The sequence below is a fragment of the Hirundo rustica genome, chromosome 6 (assembly GCF_015227805.2).
Source record: "Hirundo rustica isolate bHirRus1 chromosome 6, bHirRus1.pri.v3, whole genome shotgun sequence".
NCBI lineage: Eukaryota > Metazoa > Chordata > Aves > Passeriformes > Hirundinidae > Hirundo > Hirundo rustica.
This window is the reverse complement of record NC_053455.1, coordinates 62,176,290-62,198,436: the sequence shown is the minus strand read 5'-3', so window position 1 is coordinate 62,198,436 and position 22,147 is coordinate 62,176,290. Positions and strand designations below refer to the sequence as shown.

The following is a 22,147-nucleotide window of genomic DNA, read 5'->3' as shown; positions in this document are numbered from 1 at the left end:
CTGCAAACCTGGAGCTGGTGTGCAAGAGGACCCCCAGAGCAAAGAACAGAGCCACGTGCCCCTGCATTTTTCAGTTTGCAAGGTGGATTATTGGGCAGAGCCAGCCCCAGCTCTGAAGGCAGCGCTGCTCTGCTGTCAGCAATCGTGATGGCAACACCAGGAATAAGACAACCAAATCCGCTTCCACGCTTCCGTGGCTGAGGGAAGGCTGCTTTGAAATGAAACACAAGCACAGGAAGATGGACTTCCAAATTGTTATTCTTGTTGTGCAATATTTTTTGTAAATAAAGCAAAGCTATTTTGAAATGTTCTTATTTTAAAAAAACCCTGAAAAATCCTAAAAGACAAGTCCAAAACCCCAGAATTTTGGGAAATGTAGGCAACTTTCTCTTTTCGTGCAGAAAAGGAAAAGCCAGTAGAACAGGAAAACACATGCAAACAAGAAAAACATCAAATATTATTTTCAAAGGATAAATTGCAATCTTAAAGCATCTCCTCAAAAATTTCAACATAAATAATGGACTTTTATTGTTCATTTACTGCAAGGTTAGGCAGCCTCATATGATGGATGAACTGTCAACCCTCAGCTAAACTTCTACAATCCATCATAGAAACTGTGGAAATTTCACTCAAAGTGTCAATAAACCTAAATGATGAAGTGCAAAATACTTCACAGCATTCTGATCATTTTTTAGAACCTGCATTCACTGCAAAATTTCAGAAACACTGCTCTTCCCCCACATCCCTCCCCTTCTTCTTGGAAGTCATAAAACGCAGGTATGCATCTTGATTTATGTGTCAATGATGCCACAGAATCATGGAACAGAAATGAAGTTTTTGTAAGAGCCGAGTGCTGGGGAAAACAATGTTTATAAAATAAGCTATTTTACCTTACCCAAACACCAGAAAGGTGACCAGCGTTCTGCAAAGATTTCTGTTTAATCAGTTATTCGAATGTGGCCATATTAAGAAAATTAAACCAGGGCTGCAGTGGAGCTTGATCTCAAATCAAACCTGACCCTGTCCTGAGGCAACTAGAATTATGATACCTTGAAACAGGAGGGGTTTCATTTATATGCACAGGAAAATATACAGATTTCTATTTAATAAACCCAAAAATGCTGCTGTGTATTCACCTAATTTGGTGATCATTGACAAATAAATATGAAGGATTTACACACACCTACTAATTAAAAATGATCATGATTTAAACTATCTACATGGGAAAATGTCACTTTCTGACTCCAACAAACTCTTTTGCAGATTGTTACTCTGCAAAAACGGTGGCAAATGCAGCAGCATGAACTAACATCCAAACCACTAAACCATCCAAACATTGCCTGATGCGGGCATCCAAGATTTTGTCATCAGCCTAAGCAGTTTATACCATACAGAAACATATTCTTTGTGTCCATGTCAGGAGAATTCTGCAGCTCTTCTTTGAATACTTGTGCAAAAGCCCAATAAACCAGCTGCAGCAGAATCAATTTCAATATATTAGAAGGAAGCTAAAAATTACCCCTTTACACTTGAGTTTGTGATGTGACTTAAGCAGGAAACTCACAGAAGTTTCACAATACTCCAGAGGGCAAAAATTTCAGTTTTTCCTACTGATTTCAGAGCATAATGCTATTTTGTCAAGTCTGATGATGGTACATTAATAAACTGGTAGAAAGCAGTTATAATTTGTATTGAATAAAAAAGTAAATCACTGACATTACTGTAAAAATCCTGAGTTTGCTTATAATGTTTGAAAGCTCAATGCATGACTTAGACAAGCTAACACCAGAGTTTCTGGTATCTCAGAAAATGGGCTGGAGAAGAAAACAGAAAGATCCCAGTGCAAAGGCTCCTTCCCCTTCCCCTTCCTCACCTACCTGCATTACCCCATAAAGCCATTACTGGAGTTTTACCTCCACCTCTCTTTACAGAAAGAGCTCATTTGACACCTCTGCACTGTAGAAATGAATGTTTTAAGGCAAGGACTGATGAAAAATGAAGGATAATTAATGGAGTGTCTCTTGGTCCAATGCAGTACCGACCATGTATGAAGAAAATTATCTTACCGTACACTGTGTGCTCATTGTAATGCTCAGGGTGAAATCTGAAGAGAACTCCAGGTCTGGAGTGGATGCAGAATTACAGTCGATGTGCTGTCAGAAATGGTAATAAAATTCTGTCAGGAACAGTGAGGAATGTCAATTACGATCTCCCTTTAGACAAAGGTTCTTCAGCTGTTCTCATTATGAGACAACTTTTACAACGCAGTACTATTCCAGCTTTCCAAAAAATGGGAAGAGACTAAAAAACCACCTAATCCCATGTGACAAAACACCTGAACCTCCTCTTCCTCACATGCCCAAACAAACAGACACTGAGCAGCAGTGAGCAGGAAGGACATGGAGCTGCTGGAGTGAGTCCAGAGGGGGCCACCATGGTAATGCAGCACCTCTACTGTGAGGAAGGGCTGAAGGAATTGGGGTTGTTCAGCCTGGAGAAGAAAAGGCTTTGGGGTGACCTAACTGCGCCTTCCAGCACGTGAAGGGAGCCTACAAGAAAGATGGGGAGAGAGTTTTCACAAGAGCATGGAGTGCTCTTGTGAAGGACAAGGGGGAATGGATCCAAACTAAAAGACAGGAGGTTTAGATTTGATATCAGGAAGAAATTCTTTACTGCAGGGTGGGAGGCCCTGGCACAGGCTGCCCAGGGAAGCTGTGGCTGCCCCATCCCTGGAGGCGCTCAAGACTGTTGGAACTGGATCATCTTTAACCCAAAGCCTTCCATGATTTTTCATGCTGCCTTGTCTTTCTTTAGGGAATGTTTTCCTTCCTGAAAAGTTACGTTATGAATTATATAGAACAAGCAGCTCACCTGATGTGAGCAAACACACCAAAGCACCTTCTGGAATAATCATAATGATGAATGGGAACATTCTTAAATTTTCTCTACAAAATACAATCCATTTGTTCTGTGGGATAGCTATTGATTCAAACAACTTACCTATAATGCCACTGTTCCTCAACTCATTAATTTTACTACTTTGTACTGTAACTCCGGCAAACAAGCACATGCATCGATTTTAAGTTATTTTAAAAACCATGATGGGTAAATGAGAACAAATGAGAATAAAGCCATTCAGCACAACAGTATGCACAGTGGCAAAATTTGATGAGCCCTTACATCTGAGCTGGACAGTGACTGTTCATGACAACATGGATTAGGAAGGCACATGCATGCACTGTTACCAGCAGAGCATTGCCAAAGTAAATTTGGCTTTGGATAGAAGAAATCATAGAACAGAACAGTCTAAAAATGGGAAATTTACCTTACTCAAAGCTGGTAAAAAAAGCAATTACTACAAACCTTCCAGTCTTAACAGCAAGAACCTAACTCCATTTTTTTAATTTTGAAGATGCCAAAGTTTGTGTGTGCCGTGTGAATTTTTGCCCCTCCTCCATAAACCAAGGAACATTCCCATGTGGCTCCCAAGCGTGAGGTGAATTGGTACCTTGATGACAGTGGCTGTGGATATCAGGGTGCTGGGATCCAGCACCTCCACAACAGCTTCTGGGATGACAGCTTTCTTCATACAAGACATGTCAAAGCCGTACACATCTTCCCAGAAAAGCAGCTTGTCCACGTGTTTCTTCATATCCCCAACAGCTACCAGACTGATGGTGCACGAGTCAGGATAAACTGCAACAACAGAAACAGAGCAGTGAAATTTTATTTACACACACAGAGGATTTTGCTTCTCTTTTGTCTAAAAGTTAGTAACACCTCAAAAGAATTTTAAAAAGATTTTTTTTAGCTCTTGGACAAGACACTTTTTCTGCTACTTTACATGCTAGAGTCATATTTGTCCACAGAAAAGACTAGACACAAAAATTTAATTTTCACACACTACTCTGGCATTTCCTGTTCATAATAAAATATCTTTGCAGTTGAATCCCACCAACAGGAAATGACTGGAAACTTGATGTCTGAAGAAAATAATTTGGAACAGCCTATCCTGGCTTCTATATGGAGACTAACCTAAAATATATGTCATAACTCTAGACAGACACCCAAACAGAAATTCAGGTGAGGGCACTGCCATAACATAACACCTCTGTGAGAAGAGCTTATTTTCAGAAAAGAGCATATATTCTTACTCAAGAGTTTTCATTCCTGTTTGCTATCAGCTCTGGTTGATCCTTACCTTACAACCTAAATAATTATTTCGGGGTACTGGGAATAACCCCTTTTCTATCTGCATCTGAAGAGTAGGAAGTGGCCCAACAGACAGAAGAGAACCTCATGGATTCCCTCCCTCCCACTTTCAGGATAAAGCTGTCATTTTACATGATTTTCACATTTGTGCTTTTCCTTCTCCTGAGAAGATCTTCAGAACAAGTAACTATTTACAGCTTTTACAAATAGTAGCACAAGACTGACATTTGCCTTTTTAACAGCTGCCAACAAAGTCAGTCGATTTCTTGGCAATCTCAACCGACTGGAAAACCCACAAAGAACAGCTGCTATGTACATGGCTGTCTACAATCCTAACAAATAGAAGAAGCAGCTCAATTCATATTGAGCTAGGTTTCTTTTCACAAAGAAATTCCCATGTTTTGTTCTTCCGAGTTTTAAAGGCCTCTAAAGCCTCTAAATCATTGAATTCTTGACCTGATTTCAGAGCAAAATGTCAACTAAAACACCCTATTTGGTTTAATTTTATATTAATACATAAAAGAGGCAGTGTTAATACAACTGAAGCCATGTTTCTCTCTTCCTCCCCAAAATCTAGTGAACTGTAAAATTAATTTTATCTTCAGCTCTACTTGAAATTATAGTTTATCAAAAAGAATTAATCATTGGTATAGCACGGTAGGTCAGAAAAGCAGTATTTTCTACCTTGCAAAATACTGAAGAGCCAGGCAGCAAATTGAAATTAGACCTTTCATATATATAGTTTTAGGCCAAAGGAAATATTCTTATAAATAGTGATTGCAAAGAATAACCTTCTCTAAAGAAGGTGGTTTTTTTGTTCTATAAAGACATTAAAGTAAGCACACTGACATTTTTCTCACTTGCATTTTTTAGGGGAATGGGTTTCACAGGATGCAATGGTATGGTGAGAAGAGCAATGAAAAGACTGGCAGACCCTGGTTACAGAATACACATGAGCGTTGTAGTGCCACTGGAAATGAAAATTAAACCCACAGCAAAAGGTGATTAACTAATTTATAAACTTCCTTCCTCTGACTAGCCCAAATTTCTGAGACATCCTGTAAACCAAAGAGGAATTTAATCACCTCTATCAAGCATAAAACATTTGAACTGGATCATAATCAGTTTTTATTAAATCTCTGTTCACAGCAAATCCTTAAATCTGCAGTGGAACTCATGATTGATTACACAATGTGCTTAAGAACAAGGGGAAGTGTAAACACAAAATGCTCCAATTTAATCTGCATTTCTACTGTTAACAGCAGCAGAAGTAGACAATGTCTATGCAGACTTCACAAAAAGAAATCTGTCACCAGGACCAACAGGGCTCAGGCAGAATACTACAGCGATTCAATAATTTACAGACCCACCCACGTCCTAGTCACTGTACTGAGATTTGACTGAAAATGTAAGCAATGTTATCTGAATATCAGTCTAAATCATCTTAACACTGCAGAGATTTGTACATATTTTAAAAAATGCTGCGTTTGCCATTTCCCCATTACCCTTGATTTCCCTGGAAATCCTCTGCTCTTTCTGTAACACTTTCCGGTGCGATCCTGACAGACTTGCCACTTTTTTCCCCATTAAGCCCATAATTCAGTAATTATTCCTTCTCACAGGTGAAGTGAGCAAAATGCTGATTGGACAGAAGCAGGCACACTCCTCAGAGCTCTCCCAGATTCATCGCTTTGACCATCTGTGTCCTTCTCGACTCGGTGCCCACGAGCCATCCGTCACCACAACGGCTCACGTGGTGGGAGAACATGATGGGAAATCCTTCAGCCCTCAGCGATGCCTCACAAACTTCAGGGAGCTGAAGGGGAAGACAGCAATCCTCCAGCCACACAGAGACAACCCCACGTGAATGCCGTCATCATTTTGACGTGAAGGAGCGTCATGCTTTGAATGCATTATGTTTTGAATGACGACTTCCTTACTTTTCTCACCCCTCGACAACGTGAACTGGATTCAAGTGTGTGAAAAAATCCATACCTGAGCAACAGCTCTAAAGAACAAACAGATGGGCCCTGGGCAGCAGAAATGTTGTGTTCCCAAATGAAGCTATTCTATACTGTACACATTACCCTAGACACTTTGGCACGATCCACTCCATGCCAGTAGGCTGAACTGAAGTAATGAGGATATGACTGACTGAACACGTATCTGGAAATTTGGATCCCATCCCCAGTTCAATCACTCAAAGATCTGGTCAAATTGCAGCTGCTGCTATTGCCTTTTTCCAGCTTTCCAACATTCCCTGTAATAATGATCTTGGGCTCAATAGCACCAAACGGCTTTAGACAAAATTAAGCAGATTCAGAAGTTTCTCTGGTAAGGCTTCACCTCAGAGTGAACTCTTAGTTCTGGCTCATCTGGATTTGGGTGTGCAATTCAGCTGCACTGCAGAAGCGTCTGGACAAGCTGGCAGGGGAGCAGGAACTGCAAGCACCTTAATGAAACTGTTGACAGAACTGAAAATCCCATCAGTGCCCGTACACCACTCTGTGCTTTGTCAAGAATCAAAGAAGGGGCCAAGACCATAGTCAGACCCCAAAGGATGAGTGTACTGCAGAACCAGGACACCCCATCCCTCAAAGGCATCTCGGGGGGTTACACAAGAGCAAACCTACCAAAAATACAGTTTAAACAGAGGGCGGCTTTGGAAGTAGTAGCTAAACATAAAATGATTCCTTACGATTTTAGGGAATGTCCCTGGATTTAATTGTATTGCAGTGTAAAATTATCAGCATACATCTACACAGAGCACACACCTGTGTTCCTGATGTGGCTGGACTATTCTACATTACTGAAACCAAAAAAACCTCTTATTCTGTCACGTTGCTCAAGTGGTTACTAAATATTCTAAGACAGCTCTTGCTTGCGTATTCAGCTTTGTGAACAACTGCATAAACCCCATTTTTCCTGCTGCACTCTGTAGTACACAAAGGCTCACTGCAACCAGAGGGAAGCACTGCAGCAAGCACTGTGACACAGTCATTAATCCAATCATTAGGTCAGTGTAGTGAAACTGTGTGCATGGTTAGTACAAAAGGGGAAAAAAAAAAACCCAGACTGATGACTACAACTGAAAAGGTCAATATGAAATACAATACTGCCAAAAGAATTAAGCACATGCAGAACTCATGTTCTCACAAAGCTGCCTCACGTGAGGAATAAATATTTACAGGCATTTAAACACTGCTAAAGATGACACTATCTAAGCTACTTAAATGAGTAAAAGAACTCCACTTCAAAGCAAACCCTTTTGTTTTGTCACAACCCCACCCTCAAGCCATAAAAGTAAAGAGCTTATTACCACCGGCATAAATATGCTGAACTGAAACAGTGTTAATTCCATTAATTATTTCATGTGTTCAAAATTATGTCCTCCCCACACAACCCTCCCTCCTTCAGGAAAACATCCTATCTACTTTTCCTCTAATCCACAGCTGCTACTCAAACAGTATCATCTTACAGGATAAAACTTATTTTCCTCTGTCCATAGTTATGCAGAAACTTGGATTTCAGGAGGGGAAAACAAATGCCCACATGTGTGGGAAGAATTAGGGAGGAAACATTTAGTCTGTACTTAAGAAAAAATAGCCCCTTCTATTCTTAAAAATACCATTAACTTGAGACCTTGGTACCCCATCTAATGTTCTCCTATTGCCCATACAGTAAATTAACGTCTTGAAGCTCCTACTAATGGAAACATTTTTCACTGAGACTGGCAACTTTCTCATCCATGCATAGCTTATTCTAGGTCTCTGAGCTCATTTAGCTTCCTCCCAGAGCTAAATTTATTCAAAGAACTGAGCACCAACCTGAGCCTCCCTCTGCCAGGTACTTGTCCTTTGCATAGATGACAGAATCCAGCATTGACTCGAAGAGAAGGAAATAACCCTGTTTATGGAAAAGGGAAAGAATTCAGAGATCAGTGTGGTTTTTATAACTAGCCGTTCTACAGATAGACTTCAGCAACACAGTTTAAGAACATTGTAAGCCCATACACCCAGAGTTTCTCAACAACAGCACTGACACTTCAAAACTTATTATATAAAGTATCACCTTTAATTTCCCAAACTTCACACAGAAAAAATAAGTATGCCATCTACACCAATAATTTCCCAACAAGAGTCCTAAAACACCAAAAGACAAGGAATTCAGCTCAAAGCAAGTGAAAAGCTGCATGTATTGATTTTTTAGTAATAACTGTGAGGCTCCAAGAAAAATAAAAATAAACGAAAAAAGAAATCCCTTCCCCTTCAGATCTGCAAGTAACACTGAAACTATTGTCAGAGAAAGGCCCAGATGGAATGCATCTTTGCTTCTTCATATTTGCAACCTCGTGGTGCCCTGTATCACCCTGGGCAGTGCTCACTAACAGAGGTGGAAATAAATCAGGCGCCAAACATCTCTGGGTGTTCTACATCATTTAGCAGCACTCAGACTTGCAAAATTTCCAGGATAATAATGGTTACAACTAGATTTGCATAGGGGTTTTTTGGGTTGGAATTAATTTTATGGATGGTTAATCATACTGCTATTGGTGTTCAGAATAATTTATTGTAAACTTCAACGAGTCATTTGCTGAAACTGGGAAACATTCCTTATTTAAATATGTGAGATATTCAAAACCTCAAATAGCAGTATTAAATAAAATTAACACTTTATAGAGACCATCCGCTTCCTCAACTACTTCTAAACAAACTGCACATTTAGGAGATATACAGCCCTTTGTTTTCCAGCTGATATACTGATTTTGTCCTCCTTTTCTGTCCTCCACGTCTGAGCATCATTGCTACTCAATACTGCTAACATATTCCATGTACATGCTCACAACACCAAATCAATTCAGAAAAACACCAACAGAGATTTTGGATTCTCATTTAGCAACCTAATTTTCATTTTGCTTAAAACACAGCTTAGCCACGTGCGTGCTTTAGTTGGCAAGAACAAAATGGACAACTGGAGCCCCGACCTTGGACCTGCAGTCCTACAAGCCCAGCCAGCAGTAATTTACCAAAGGAAAGCTCGGAAGCTGCACCAGGGAAGTTTCAGATTGGATGTTAGGAAAAGTTTCTTCACTGAAATGGTTATCAAGCACTGGAACAGGCTTGCCCAGGGAAGCCCTGGAGGGATTTAAAAGTCGTGTGAATGACACTTGGGGATGTGGTTTTAGTGCTGGACTTCGAAGTGCTGGGTTAGACTCAATGATCTTAAAAAAATGCTTGAAGTTCAGAATTGCTTATAAATGCCATTTTCTGCAGCTTCCAGAACAAAAACCAAAACTGCAAACCCCAGAAACCTGAAGCATGGCATATTTGTATTCAAAGAGAGCACAAAGTGTGAAAATAATGGCCGTGTCCTTTCCTCAATCTGTTTCTTCTGGTAATAGTGCTGCACTGAAAATCTCTCTTCCCAATCTTGTCCGTTCTTCTGCTTTACTGCCCAACTTCTGGACATCCCCAGAGTAAGCCCCAGAAGGAAGAGCACTGCTTGATGAGCAATAGGGCTGTTAGTGAGCTTTGCTGCACAGCTGAAAAGGCCCCGAGCTCCAATTGCGTCAGGCAGGGATAATTTGTTGACCACAGCAAGCCAAAATCACAGCATGGAACCACAGCTCTTTTTTTTTTATATATACTGTTATGGCTTAAAAATAGAATATGTTTACCTCACAAAAAGTATTTTTAGATGCCTTTAACTGAAAACGAGTTGTTTTCACAGTATTTTAAAAGTAACCTCTAGGACATATTGAAGACTAATCACAAAGTGAAATCTTTATGGATCAGCTCTTCACTACCCTCTTTCTGCCCACTAACTACTCCTGCCAGCCTGTGCAAGAAGTACAGCTGGAAGACACTCTCTCAGGAGAAATACAGAAAAAGTCTCCCATCCTTCCCCTGACCTTTCCACTCTGGCACTGCTGGTTCTCCCCCAGCTCATTACAGCATTCCTGCAAGTCACATAAAGCATCAATGGTACTGAATCAAGTAATTTTACTACTGACACCAAAACATTTTGCTCATCAAAACCACCAAAACCAGCGTGCTGTGCTCATCTATAGTGTAAGTTAGAATGCAATTTCACAGCCTGCTGCCCCACCTGTAGGGGAGAATTACACCTGACATTTTTCCCCGTGACGCTGTGGGGAACTCCTGCTTCGCCCCCCAAAAATGGCCAAGGGCTTATTCTCTTAAGCATGCAGTGACATCCTCAAAACCAATCAGTGTGCAAAGAGATGTCTATGATACAAATCTGTGAGCTGCACATTATTCGTACAATCTTGAGAGTGGCTAAACCGAGACACATAAAAGGTGACATTTTCTCTTAAGACAACCCAGATGCCCGGGACACCTTAAATTTTGTGCTGTCCCTTTACACGTTTTCTACTAAAAAGCTGGCCATTTCCTTCTCAGAAGGAACATGAAGTTCCTTAGTTTTTATATTTGCAAAGCTGAAATGAAATGTTCTCCAGGGACAGAAGTACACAGCACTGTGAGTAACTGCTCGAGCACACACCTACCCTGCCTGATCTCTGCCCAAGGAGACTCCCACTGGACACACAGGAATGTGCATACATTTCTTATGTATCCTTCATGTCTGTATTCTGTGTTCCTAACAGAGTTATAAAAGGCTCATAAATCTTTGATGCCTTAATATCCTGCATTGTTTTTTTTTTCCCATTATTCAAATATACTACAGCATTCTCGTATTCATTTTCATTCAAAGTTACATAAAAATACTTTACCAGCTGATGAAAATATAAGTAGTCAAGATACTCTCAAGTGAATAAAACGAGCTTTATAGTTTTAGCTAGAGAAAGGAAGCAAAAGCAATAGAAAGCAAGAAAAACCTGCACACAGATGCAGCTGTGCAAGAACATTCCAGAAAACCATTACATGCATTTTGTCTCTTTCTGCACTCATCTTTTCAATAAGCAGCCTGTGAAGTTTACAATTACACTACCTAAATACGAGAGCAATAATTCAGTCACTTGTGTATGTCATATTTTCCTGCCCAGGAATGCATGCAAGCCTACACTCTGAATAAGAAGTAAGGGATTTCTCTGTAGCTGACTTACGATACAAGCAGACAAGTAACAAAATATGAGAGCCTGGGAGTAGCATTCAAAGTTTTAGGTACACAAATTAAGTTCTTTAAAGGTTTCACATGTCAGAGCTCTAGGCAGGCAGGCAGGATGATGCATCAGAACCTCCACAAAAACAAGGTCAGCAGTGGTATTTTATCTAAAATTCACCCGTTCTTACATCCAGAAACCCCTTCTCCAAGACGTGACAGACCTCCTCCCTGGAGAATCTGTTTGGTTATTAGCACAGACCATTGCCTGGCCATTCTTGTACCCTTGCTCAAGGCAGTGTGGTGCCCTGGGTGAAGCGGCCCTTCAGCCCACCCACTCTCCCTTGTGCTCCTGGCTCACGGCACACAAGAAGTCCCTCGTGTCAGGTTGCAGACTTCACCGAAGTTTTGCTAAAAACTGTGTCCAGGTGTCTTTGGAGTGCAAGTCTGAGCGGCTTTATTGGGCCTCTGGAAGTCCAAGGGTCCCTCAATCTTCAGCAGCCTGCCTTTTGGACTCCAAGAGAACAGCTCATAGCTCTTCACACCTCCCACCGCCTTCCTCTGGATTTTACACGCTGGGTTGAACCAAACACAATCACAGAAATGTCCTGGTCTGATGCTGACACTGCCAAACACACAAACTTCAGGTGTCACAAACTGAATTTAATACATTCCAAGCAAGTCCACTGCCAATTTCTTTCACAGGCTTAAATAAAACCACTCAAGATACCATCACTCTTCACTCAGCCTCTAAACCCAGAACATGAAAAAAAAAAAAAAACATACCCAAAGGAATTTAAATGGGGAAAGCGTTATTTTGAAAGATGGAAAGTCTGCATTTGTAACACAAATTTCTACACAGACACACATGCACTCACACACGCCTGCCCACTGCGTAAAATTTAAGCTGCTTATCCCATTTTTCCATAATTAAAGGGAGCAAATTTACAAATGAAAGAGAGGGAAGAAGAGCAAGCAGTTTGTGGCAGTCGTAGGTCACTTCTGCAATTAAGTAAATGATCATCAGAAACCATCACACTGAGACGCTCAAAATGCAATGCTGTAGATTTTATCAGACACTGCTCTATGTGACAGCTTTTTCAGAAAGCCTAATCTAGAAAAAATCCTGGGAGAATGCAGTACTTTTCCTCTTTTCCTCTCTCATGCCTCATAATTGTTTCTAATTTTCTGATCTTCCAGACACAGCTCTTAAAAAAAAAAAAAAAAAAAAAAAGGCATATAGTGTACTGGTCTTAAGCATCATTCTGTACCAAGCAAAACAAGGCTATAGCTACACAAAAGGGTTTGACATTTACTGATCTAAAAGCAGTTTGTTTTCTCAACAGAACTTCAACTTTTCATATTTTTGTTAGAAAGAAAAACATGAGGATTTTCCTGCCAGTACATACAGATTCTCTACATAAAAAGAGGCAAAATCTGACATATACTGAATTCTTTTTTGTTCTCATGCTTCAACATTTCCAAGCACTTACATTCACATATTAAGAACAGATTTCACACTGCATCATTTAGGGAAGGAAAGGAAAAAGTAAATTCACACAAGAATTCCAGACAAAGAGGAATCTTCATCTGCAACTAAACAACATAATGTTCCTTTCTGGAAAGTGTAGGAACAGTGTGTACACTGTCCAGCTATCAATCTTACTTCCACAGCATTGTCCTCTTTATCTCTGTCATGCAGCAACCTATAAAAGTCCTAACATTCCTAAATATTTATAATACCTAATCAAGTGAAGGGCACATGGCTATGTAATTACGACATAAAAAGGTAAATCAGTACACAAAATAAAAATATCCAACATTCAATACTTCACGTCTTACAGGAGCTGAGTTTTGAAATCCTTTAGTTCATCTTAGAGGCAACGATTTACAACACGACCTCAGCTCACCTGCCCAGATTCCCTTTAAAGCCAAATCTTGGGCTCCAGAAGGAGAAATGTGATTTTGGGAACAGTAATCTTGGTGCACATACTAGTAAGCGGATCAGAAGTTACCCTGAAAAACCTATAATTACCTTTCTAGTGAAGCCACCACACTGTCAGAAATCACCAGCCATAATGTGCTATTTTTACGTTACCGGTTTAAGCTGATAGCTTAAACTATCCTTGAAACTAGCGACCTCAACACTAAATTAGGCTCATGCTTCAAATAATGTACACTACAGCAATGGGGGGAAATCTGCAGATTTCTAGTTCACTGACACATGCAATATTAAATAAATATTAAAAAAAAAAAGAGGCAAACCAATTTACTTTCATCTTCCCCTGAAAAACAGGTAGATACACATGGATTCACAGCCAGTGTGTGACCTACTCCCCCAAAGGCCGTTGTATATAGCAGAACAGCCAGAGTTTGTTAAAAAACAAAACAAACCCCACAAAGAAACAAGGAACACTGAAGGTAAGTCTCCATTACTGATCTGAAAATTCAGGCAGAAAGGAATTTTAAGTCCCAGCAGCTGGAAAGAGCATGAAGCAAACCTGTGCTTGGAAGTGCTTTTTGAAGGCTTGTGATACAAGGATACCGAACAGCACAAACTCACAAAGAAAACAGTCCAAAGAGATGTTTCCTACCACATTCCTGTGCCACTGTGAAACTCAGGCTGGCACTGGGTCTTGTACCACAGATTTATTAGGATTGATGACAGGTAGCAAGGACAGGTGTGTAACAGTTATCAGCCACCACATGAAAAAGGTAACAGGCCAACAGCTGAAATCCAATGGTTTCCAGGAGATGGCTCATTCAGACACTGCTCTCCATCACACCTATTTCATACTTTTAACACCAGTGGTTTTGCTGTTATGCTAAAACGCAGCAATGAAAAGCAATGTCGTTCTCAAGCTCTCCCAGTATCTGCAGATTATCTCCCCTCTTTATCACCTTTCCTGCACAGTCAGGAGAGTCCTCAGCTGAATCTGCAGACTGAAGGTATTTTACCCATCAGAATGAGCTGGCTAGATGACTAATACAATATTTCTCCATCACTTTCACATGAGCAGCCACAACAGTATGACTGAGTGCTTTATAGATTTCCAAATCAACTACGTCACAGAAACTTGCTGCACCTAAAGCAGCTCAAATGTACTTGGAGAAGCTTGGCTTGAAAGAGCTTGACCAAGAGGGACCAGGAATTGCGTCCCAGTACCACGTAATCAGGACTGCCATCCTATCTCTGACATTGTCAAAGACACTGCTGGAACCCTGACAGATGCTTTGGTTAAAAAAAAATATCATCACTTATAGAATAACTTTGCAAACTAAACAAAACACATCTTTTTCCTGAAAATAACCTTACCATCCACTCAGATATAATTATGTCCACTTTTTCCAAAGGCAGATCAACTTCCTCGATTCTTCCTTTGACTAATGTAATAATCTTTTCAAGTTTATTTAATCTGCAAGTCAAAACACAAACAAATTAGTTTCTATTTCCAATTTATGCTGTCAAGAGAGATATACTGACATCTGTATTTTGCATTCCTCCCCTCACAACCTTTTTGGTTTAACTAATCCAGAAGCGCTAGAATGTACTACTATTCCTCAGTTATATTTCAGGGGGAACATTTCCAAGTAGCTAAAAATTGCAGCAGATTTAGTGCCAGGGGGAGATGGCAGGCAGTAGATCTATATACCTCCAACGTGCCATGCATGCAAATGTCCAAGCTTCAGAAACCAGGAAAACAGAGAAGAAGGCAATTTAAAACTGCTGGCCCTCTTTATTGAGAAGTTGCTTGTGTCCCTTTCTCCTCCTCTGACCTCCACATCAATCAGAGCCTACTCACCACACCAGGACACCAGTGGAAATTCACTTCCTTACAAAGGTGTTTTGCACGACTCGTTTGTTGGTTGTTTTTTTTTTTTTTTTATTTAACCAAATCAGCTGCAAAGTCACTGAGAACAAAGCTTCCCTCTAAATAAGGACTACAGTTATTCCACAGTAAAGGCACCCTCCCCACTGTGATTTGGGCAAAAGCATCTGCAGTGTTCAGTACCTGCACTGATCAGGGATTACCTCACATGCACGTCACAGTACAAGCCATGCTGTAAGGAGGGAGGGACTGGGACAGGTTTTAAAACAAGAACTGCACAACAGTGAAATTAAATGCTTGAAATGTACTGGTTTTCTTCTTGGCAAACCATATTAGTCTTTCTTGCACATATCTTTATTACCATGGCTATTTTTACAGAGGGCAGAAAAGTATTCTCAACACAGAAATTTATCATCCCACTGCAGTTCTTATCTCTGCCCCTTCCCTCCCTCTCCTGGTATCTTACTCTTACATTCTGTCTGGCTTTCAATGCAGACCAGTAATGACATTAAAAATTCAATCTAGAAGACAATGGAAGAACGATGGGAGGGAGGGAAAGGAAAAGGGTCAAAGGGCTCCCTGAACACATGGGCTGCTGCAAAGATCAATTGAATCCTCTACATGAGACAGTCTTCTCTTAGAAGATAGCAGTTCATTACTAATATCATATTTAATGCTCTAAAAAGAAGTAAAACCACAAGTTCAAAGTGAGGAATGTTAAAGAGCTACCACCCACAACAATAATTTAAGAAGGATTAAAAGGCATCTAAAGATCACTTTCTAAATTACCACATCCAGGGCCATGATTTAAAACAACAGAGAAGAAAAGGATTAATTCACTACATACTTGTTTTCAATTATAATATTTTTAAAAACCCAAACCAACCAATATAGATGCTATTTAGGAAGTCTACTTCAACTTTCTATTCTAGCTTAACAGTGATGAATGACAAAAACCAAGTCATTCACCGTGCTAGAAACTTTACAGGGACTATTCACAGCAAGAAAAAGAAAAGGCAATCACTTGGTTTAAGGTCAGTTTATTTTTAAGGCTACTCAGGCTTTGTATTCTGGTTCACTTACACACATGGGTTGCACTGTTTTCAGTAATTAGCATGCTATAAATAAACCTGAATTCTGGGAAGGACAAAAGCACACAGGTATCGAATCACAGGTGGAAGCGTGCCCCAACAGCCATTTTTTTAAGCTACAGAGTTGTTTAGTGTGCCAATAAATATTTGTTACTACACTGCAACTTTGTCAGCTTTATTCCTTTAGGAAAAGTAGCTTTAACCAGACAAATATAAATTGTTTTGATGTGAACTGGAGACTTAAACGTGAAGTGAACCTTTTATAGCAGAAAGTACCTATAAATGTGCAGCCTTACTGACAACTTGCTGTGTACTTCAAGTGGCAATTCATCACTCTTAAGAGTTTAAGAGTTTTGATTCATTGTTTTTCTTAGAGGCCTGCCCTTCTCCTCCCCAAAGATAACACATATTGACCGTTACTTCTACTTTCCCCTGAGTATAAATAACACACAAAGGACTCTGTGTACTTGTTGAAAGTTACAACACTATTTCACATTTGCAACCATTCTGAAGACGTCAGGGACTCAGGGGAAAAGTTCTCCTTAAGGAATGAGTCCTTGTGCCAGAAAAGCATTTTAGTCAAACGTGCACTTAAGGTTTACCACGGTGCTTTTCCCAAGCTGATATTTATTTGAGTGATTTTAGAGCACCCCTGTGTGCAGTGCTGCACCACCACTGTGTGAGTGGTACCTAACAAATCTTGCACAGACAACATTCCTTCCATGCCACTTGAGCTTGCCCCAGAAAAACTGTCACTCCCAAATCCTTCAGTATCTACTTGGATTTTATTTTCACAGTTGTTCTGACAAAATCTACCTAAATGAAAAAACCTACAGGCTTCAGCTATCAACAGTGCACATGGACATTTATACTCCTCCTAGTTCATCCTAGAAATTCCTTTTTAAGTCTCCAGATGTCATTGCTTGATTTTTGCATATGCTGAGCCTCTCTAAATCTCCTCCACAGGCAAATTAGTGACACGTGGAGTAGATAAATGAAGGAGGAGATGGGTCTAGGCCATGAGGCTCTAGAGTTAAGAGGAGGAGTACAAATCCTAACTAGCACTGAATCCCTCAGGGTTCAGTGCTAGTTCTGATCCTAATGAATGCCTTCAGTGACCTAACTGGACAGCATGCACCCTCAGCAATGCTGAATTAGGGGAGAGCAGTTGACAGGCTAGGGCTTTTTATTTTCTGTTACACAGACAAATTGTAGAAAATATTTAAAACTCCTATAAAGAAACAGAAAGATAACAACCACAATTTCTCTTACCTAATGATGTCCATGGCCTGATAGATGATTTCAGATTGGTCAACTCCAATCACTTTCTTGGCACCTGCTTTGGCAGCAAACATGGAGAGTATTCCAGTCCCACAGCCAACATCCAAAACCACCTGGAAGGAATAAATGAAAGCAAACCCATCTTATTTTCCTTGCTATGATTTTTCCACACTTCTTTCTACATCAATGAGACACCATATTCCAACAGAAGGCATAAAGTCTTACTGTTACATGCAGAGATATCCAAGACAAACTGCAGTTCTAACTCCCCACTCTACTCTTTTCCAGGCACGCAATCAAGCCCACTAATTCCAGCTACAGATTAACTGAGCCACATGGGAAACAACAGCAAGCAATTATGTGGGAAACACCTAAAATGTTACATCAAGAGGAGAAAAAGGAAATTATAGCCTGAGCAATTTTAATCACTGAATTGCTAGTAATTGAACTTAGAAAACGTACCTGAGCTGCAGTTTTAATTAAAAGTCTATTCAGAAACTTTATTTAGGAATCCTCTGCCAGACATGGCCACAGTGCCTCAAAACAGCCATGGCTCAAGATGACTAAATTTTAAAATGGGCACTGGCACAGTTTTAACACCTGGAAATATTTTCTGTCTAGCACTGCTTATAATCAAAACAGAGCAAAAAAAAAAAAAAAATCCAGTTAAGATGGGATCCCTAGAGTTTTCATGAAAGAGTGAATTTCATCACTACAGCTGGAAAAGGCACACTCAGCACCGTAAGATCCATGAAAATGCCTGGGTTTTTGTATATCACATATCAGCTACTATAGGAAGACTAAAGCTAAAAAATGTGAAGCGACTAAGAAAACAGTACCGAATTTCTGACTAAGTAGAGTTGAACTGCGGCAGTTCTAAGCTTCATAGAGATTTCACCAGGTAGCCTTTTTCAGGCCTTGCTACTGTCACAGTGTATTCCTTCTACCTGCTGGAAACTTCTCAACAAATAAAAACCTCATGAATGTGTTAAAGTAGATTTTTAAGCTGAGTTGCAGGCTTGATGTTTTCACAGAATTACTGGGGCTGAAAGGCATCTCTGGAGATTCTGTATTTTATTGCATTGGCCAGATCATCAATGGTCTTATTTGGACTCACACCTAACAGAGCTAAGCTTAATAATGGTGTTGAAAAACACTAAGCACTAAGCCAAAAATATTCTGAAGTCTGAAAATCAAAGTAAGTTTTCCAAACCCTATGTAGACCCACTCATAGCATGTACAGCATTTAAGCATGAGCAGAATCAGAACTGTAAAGAGAGAATTTACTTTCCCACACCTAAGACCTAAATGTGAGAGTAAGTACAACTTAGAATACACTTGACAAGAACACTGTGTCAGGATTACCAGTCATAGCAGGAACTTATTAGAAAGAAAAACTGATTTCACTGTCTCTTCTCCTCATGGCACAGAGCACTGTAAAACCTGCCCTCGCAGCTTCCATAACATTAAACATCCTTCCCAAAGAAGGCATCAAAACCTTCACTAATCAATCCCATATTTGTGAACTACAACCCCATTTTACAAAATGTTTCAAGGCAACAATGCACCCTGCTGCAGATACACTTTCCAGCTCATCAGCTACTGGTCACTCTTGCTTTGGCACAACAAAACCTTGCATTTCACCTGACAAAGAGCAGCAAAGCAAATACTGGACTGCTCTGTTCCTCAGGTCTGCCTGCCTTGCTTGCACACAATTCCATTCATTCTGGCGATGGACACAGAACAGTGATCCTGAAGCCAGCATGGATAAACCCAGCTGTTCATCCTCAGCACAGTGTAAAGGAGCTGCAGCTGTGGTGGTCTGGGAAGCAGTGACAGAAGAACTGAGTGCCACTTGTCTGGGCAGAGCCACTTACAACCTGGAAACAGGCAGAAGAACATCGGGATGGTGACCTTTCACAGCTTGTGCAGAGGGAAGTCGTGGAGAGAGTTACTTTACAGGAGTTACTTGCTCCACCTGCAACTCTGTGGCAGCTATGTTTCAAAAGGAGTCGACTCTGCAACTCAGAAGTTAGGTGAGAGCACGTTATGGCTACAGAAATCCCTAAGCTGAATCTGCTGGAGGCAAGAGAAGAAAATAAAAATCAATATTCTCGCAGCTGCTGAAATCTCACCCCCTCCAACATCACCTATTCTAACATTTCACCTATGGTAGTTAACAAAATCACTGGGCCATGACAGCTGGAAGCCACGGCCAAAAATAAACCACTGTGAAAGAACCATCTTGATGTAGAGTTGCATGAAAGAGAGCAATCAGCACAAATTGGAAAAAAATCAAAACAGACACCACTTTGGACAGCTGCCCTGGTCACTTAAAAACCCAGATGGAACTCACCTAGCCTCAGGCAGGGGATGGGATAGAAAAGAGGCACTGGAAAGAAAACATCCAAGCTGGGATACGTGTGAGGAAGGGAAAGACAAGCAGAGCGATCATCAATTAGCCTAAGGACAAGGGTCTACGGCCCACACATTCTTGCAGAGATCACATATGGCCTCTCACCAAAGACCTGGAGAAGCTGGAATGGCAATTTTACGACACCACGACACACTGCAGCTTCACATCCTCCTCTGCAGTCCAAGCAAAGCTGATATCCTACTTTCAGTAACAGAAAAAAATACTTTAAACTCAGAAAAAAATAGGAGGCCAGGGACTTTGGCCAACTGAATTCATTTCATCTGTGAACTCTTAGTAGGACAGTGGTTTAAAAGCTCATTGTATTCCCTGAATATGGCACTGATGCTTGCCTCTGACTACAGTCTTACAACAAAAACTAAGCATGGCAACAGTGCCTTACTAAATTATTTTTCCACCCAAAAATCATGGTAAAATGGACCACATTTCCTTTTACTGAGTACTTCATTACTCCTGCCAGGTAATCTGAATTGTCCCATTCTCATCTCAAATACATCTGACAGATTGAGAAGATGGGCAGCAAGCAGGAATCATTCAAGTTTTAATAATTTATTTTGAAAGCTGAGACAGAGCGAACAAATTGGCTGATTCTGAATAAAATATGCATAATAAACAAACCTAGATACTCTGTTATCATCTGTCACCATGAAATCACACCTCCTTAGTATCCTAAAGGTTAGGATGCAGGCTTGCATCAAAAGTGAGTATAAAAATTCAGCTCTTTGAACAAGCTCCTCCCAAACTACCTCAGAATTGTCCATTCAGAAAAAACCAAAAAGCATCAGTATGTATTTTCTAGGGAGGAATACCATAAGGGAGTCCTAGGAAATAACAGTATCAGACTTCTTCTCATTTTTTTTAAATTGTTGTCAAAATTTAAGGGAAAGTAGCCTTTGAAATTTTCACTCATTAGTATGGTTCTGAGAGCATTACACAATACATTAAGTTAAGCAAAGTATCCTACACAGCTCCTCCAGCAGAAGTCTGTAACAGATGTCACTTCAAAGCCAGATTTCTGCAGAAAACTCCCTGTATTCTCCATAAGAGTGTACCAAGAGAAAGCTGCATCATTTGGCCAGGCACACAGGTTAAGCAGGGCACTGGGATATTGGGAACTCAAAGCAATCAAGATTCTGTCTTGCAGTTCAACCTCAACCATGATGGGTTTGGATGCACCACAAATTCGAGGTAACCTCGACCAAAAACTGCTGTAAAAACCGTGTGCAGAAATCAGTGTGCAGATGTTGCGACACTTGGGTTTTTCTTCAGAGAAGCTGAATATTTTCACAGCAGAGTAAGCACACACACTGCCTAAGCCGTTTATCCACTCCTGGGGCTGAAGCAACATTGACTCTAACAGTTCCTCCACATTTTGTTCTGAATGATCCCAGCGTGTCCATACAGCACAGGAGAAACACTGTCAATCATGAAAAATTACTGTTCCACAAGGCCTCACATTTTGTGTAACCTCAGATTAGTTTTACCCCGTGAAAACCTGCAGTTATCCATTTTAGGGGCACCTGTGAAACTAAATTCTCCGGGGAAAGTTTTCTATCCTTTATTGATCTTTCTGCTTTGTTAGATGAGCTGCCCACCTACATCACTTAAAACTAGCTGATGGCATAATTCTACAAAACATCTGCTTGCTCTCTCACTATAATCAAAGAGTTTAGAAATGTTTAATAGAAACAGGCTTGTGACATGAATTGAGGCAAAAAAAAGGGAAGAAAACTATTTCCTAGTTTTATTTTCCTGCTGTAGTTGCCAATTGAAAACTGAGGTAAGACATCCAAAGAAGAGGCATTATCAAACACTGAAATACTTTCTGCCAGGACAGAACTGTATCTCTCTCACAAAGAAAAGCTGAGACTGGGATTGTTCAGCCTGGAAACGAGAAGGCTTTGGGGTGATCTAATTGTCACCTTCCAGTACCTGAAAAGAGCCTAAAAGAAAGATGAAGAGACTTTACAAGGGCCTGGAGTGACAGAACAAGAGGGAATGGATTTAAATGAAAGAGAGCAGGCTCAGATAGGATACCAGGAAAGAATTTCTCCCTGTGAGGGTGGTGAGGCCCCAGCACAGGTTGCCTAGAGAAGGTGTGGATGCCCCATGCCTGAAAAAATCCATTCAAGGCCAGGCTGGATGGGGCCATGAGCAACCTGGGCTAGTGGAAGGTGTCCCTGCCCATGGCAGAAGGGCTGGAAATGGATGATCCT

The 22,147-nt window shown here is 40.5% G+C and overlaps 1 protein-coding gene across 2 annotated transcripts in view; it reads right to left on the bottom strand.

Moving 5' to 3' along the window:
- PRMT3 (protein arginine methyltransferase 3) overlaps window positions 1–22,147 on the bottom strand; it is a 51,222-nt gene that overhangs the window by 18,560 nt on the left and 10,515 nt on the right. For both annotated transcript variants that reach the window (XR_009208009.1, XM_040068347.1), the window contains exons 8-12: window positions 17,489–17,610; window positions 14,612–14,711; window positions 8,040–8,118; window positions 3,509–3,696; window positions 2,067–2,153 (exon numbers count right to left, since the gene is read on the bottom strand). Coding sequence is in view for 1 of the 2 variants with exons in the window: in XM_040068347.1 (XP_039924281.1) it covers window positions 2,067–2,153; window positions 3,509–3,696; window positions 8,040–8,118; window positions 14,612–14,711; window positions 17,489–17,610 (576 nt within the window). In the remaining variant the exon portion in view is untranslated. The remainder of the gene's footprint in view (window positions 1–2,066; window positions 2,154–3,508; window positions 3,697–8,039; window positions 8,119–14,611; window positions 14,712–17,488; window positions 17,611–22,147) is intronic.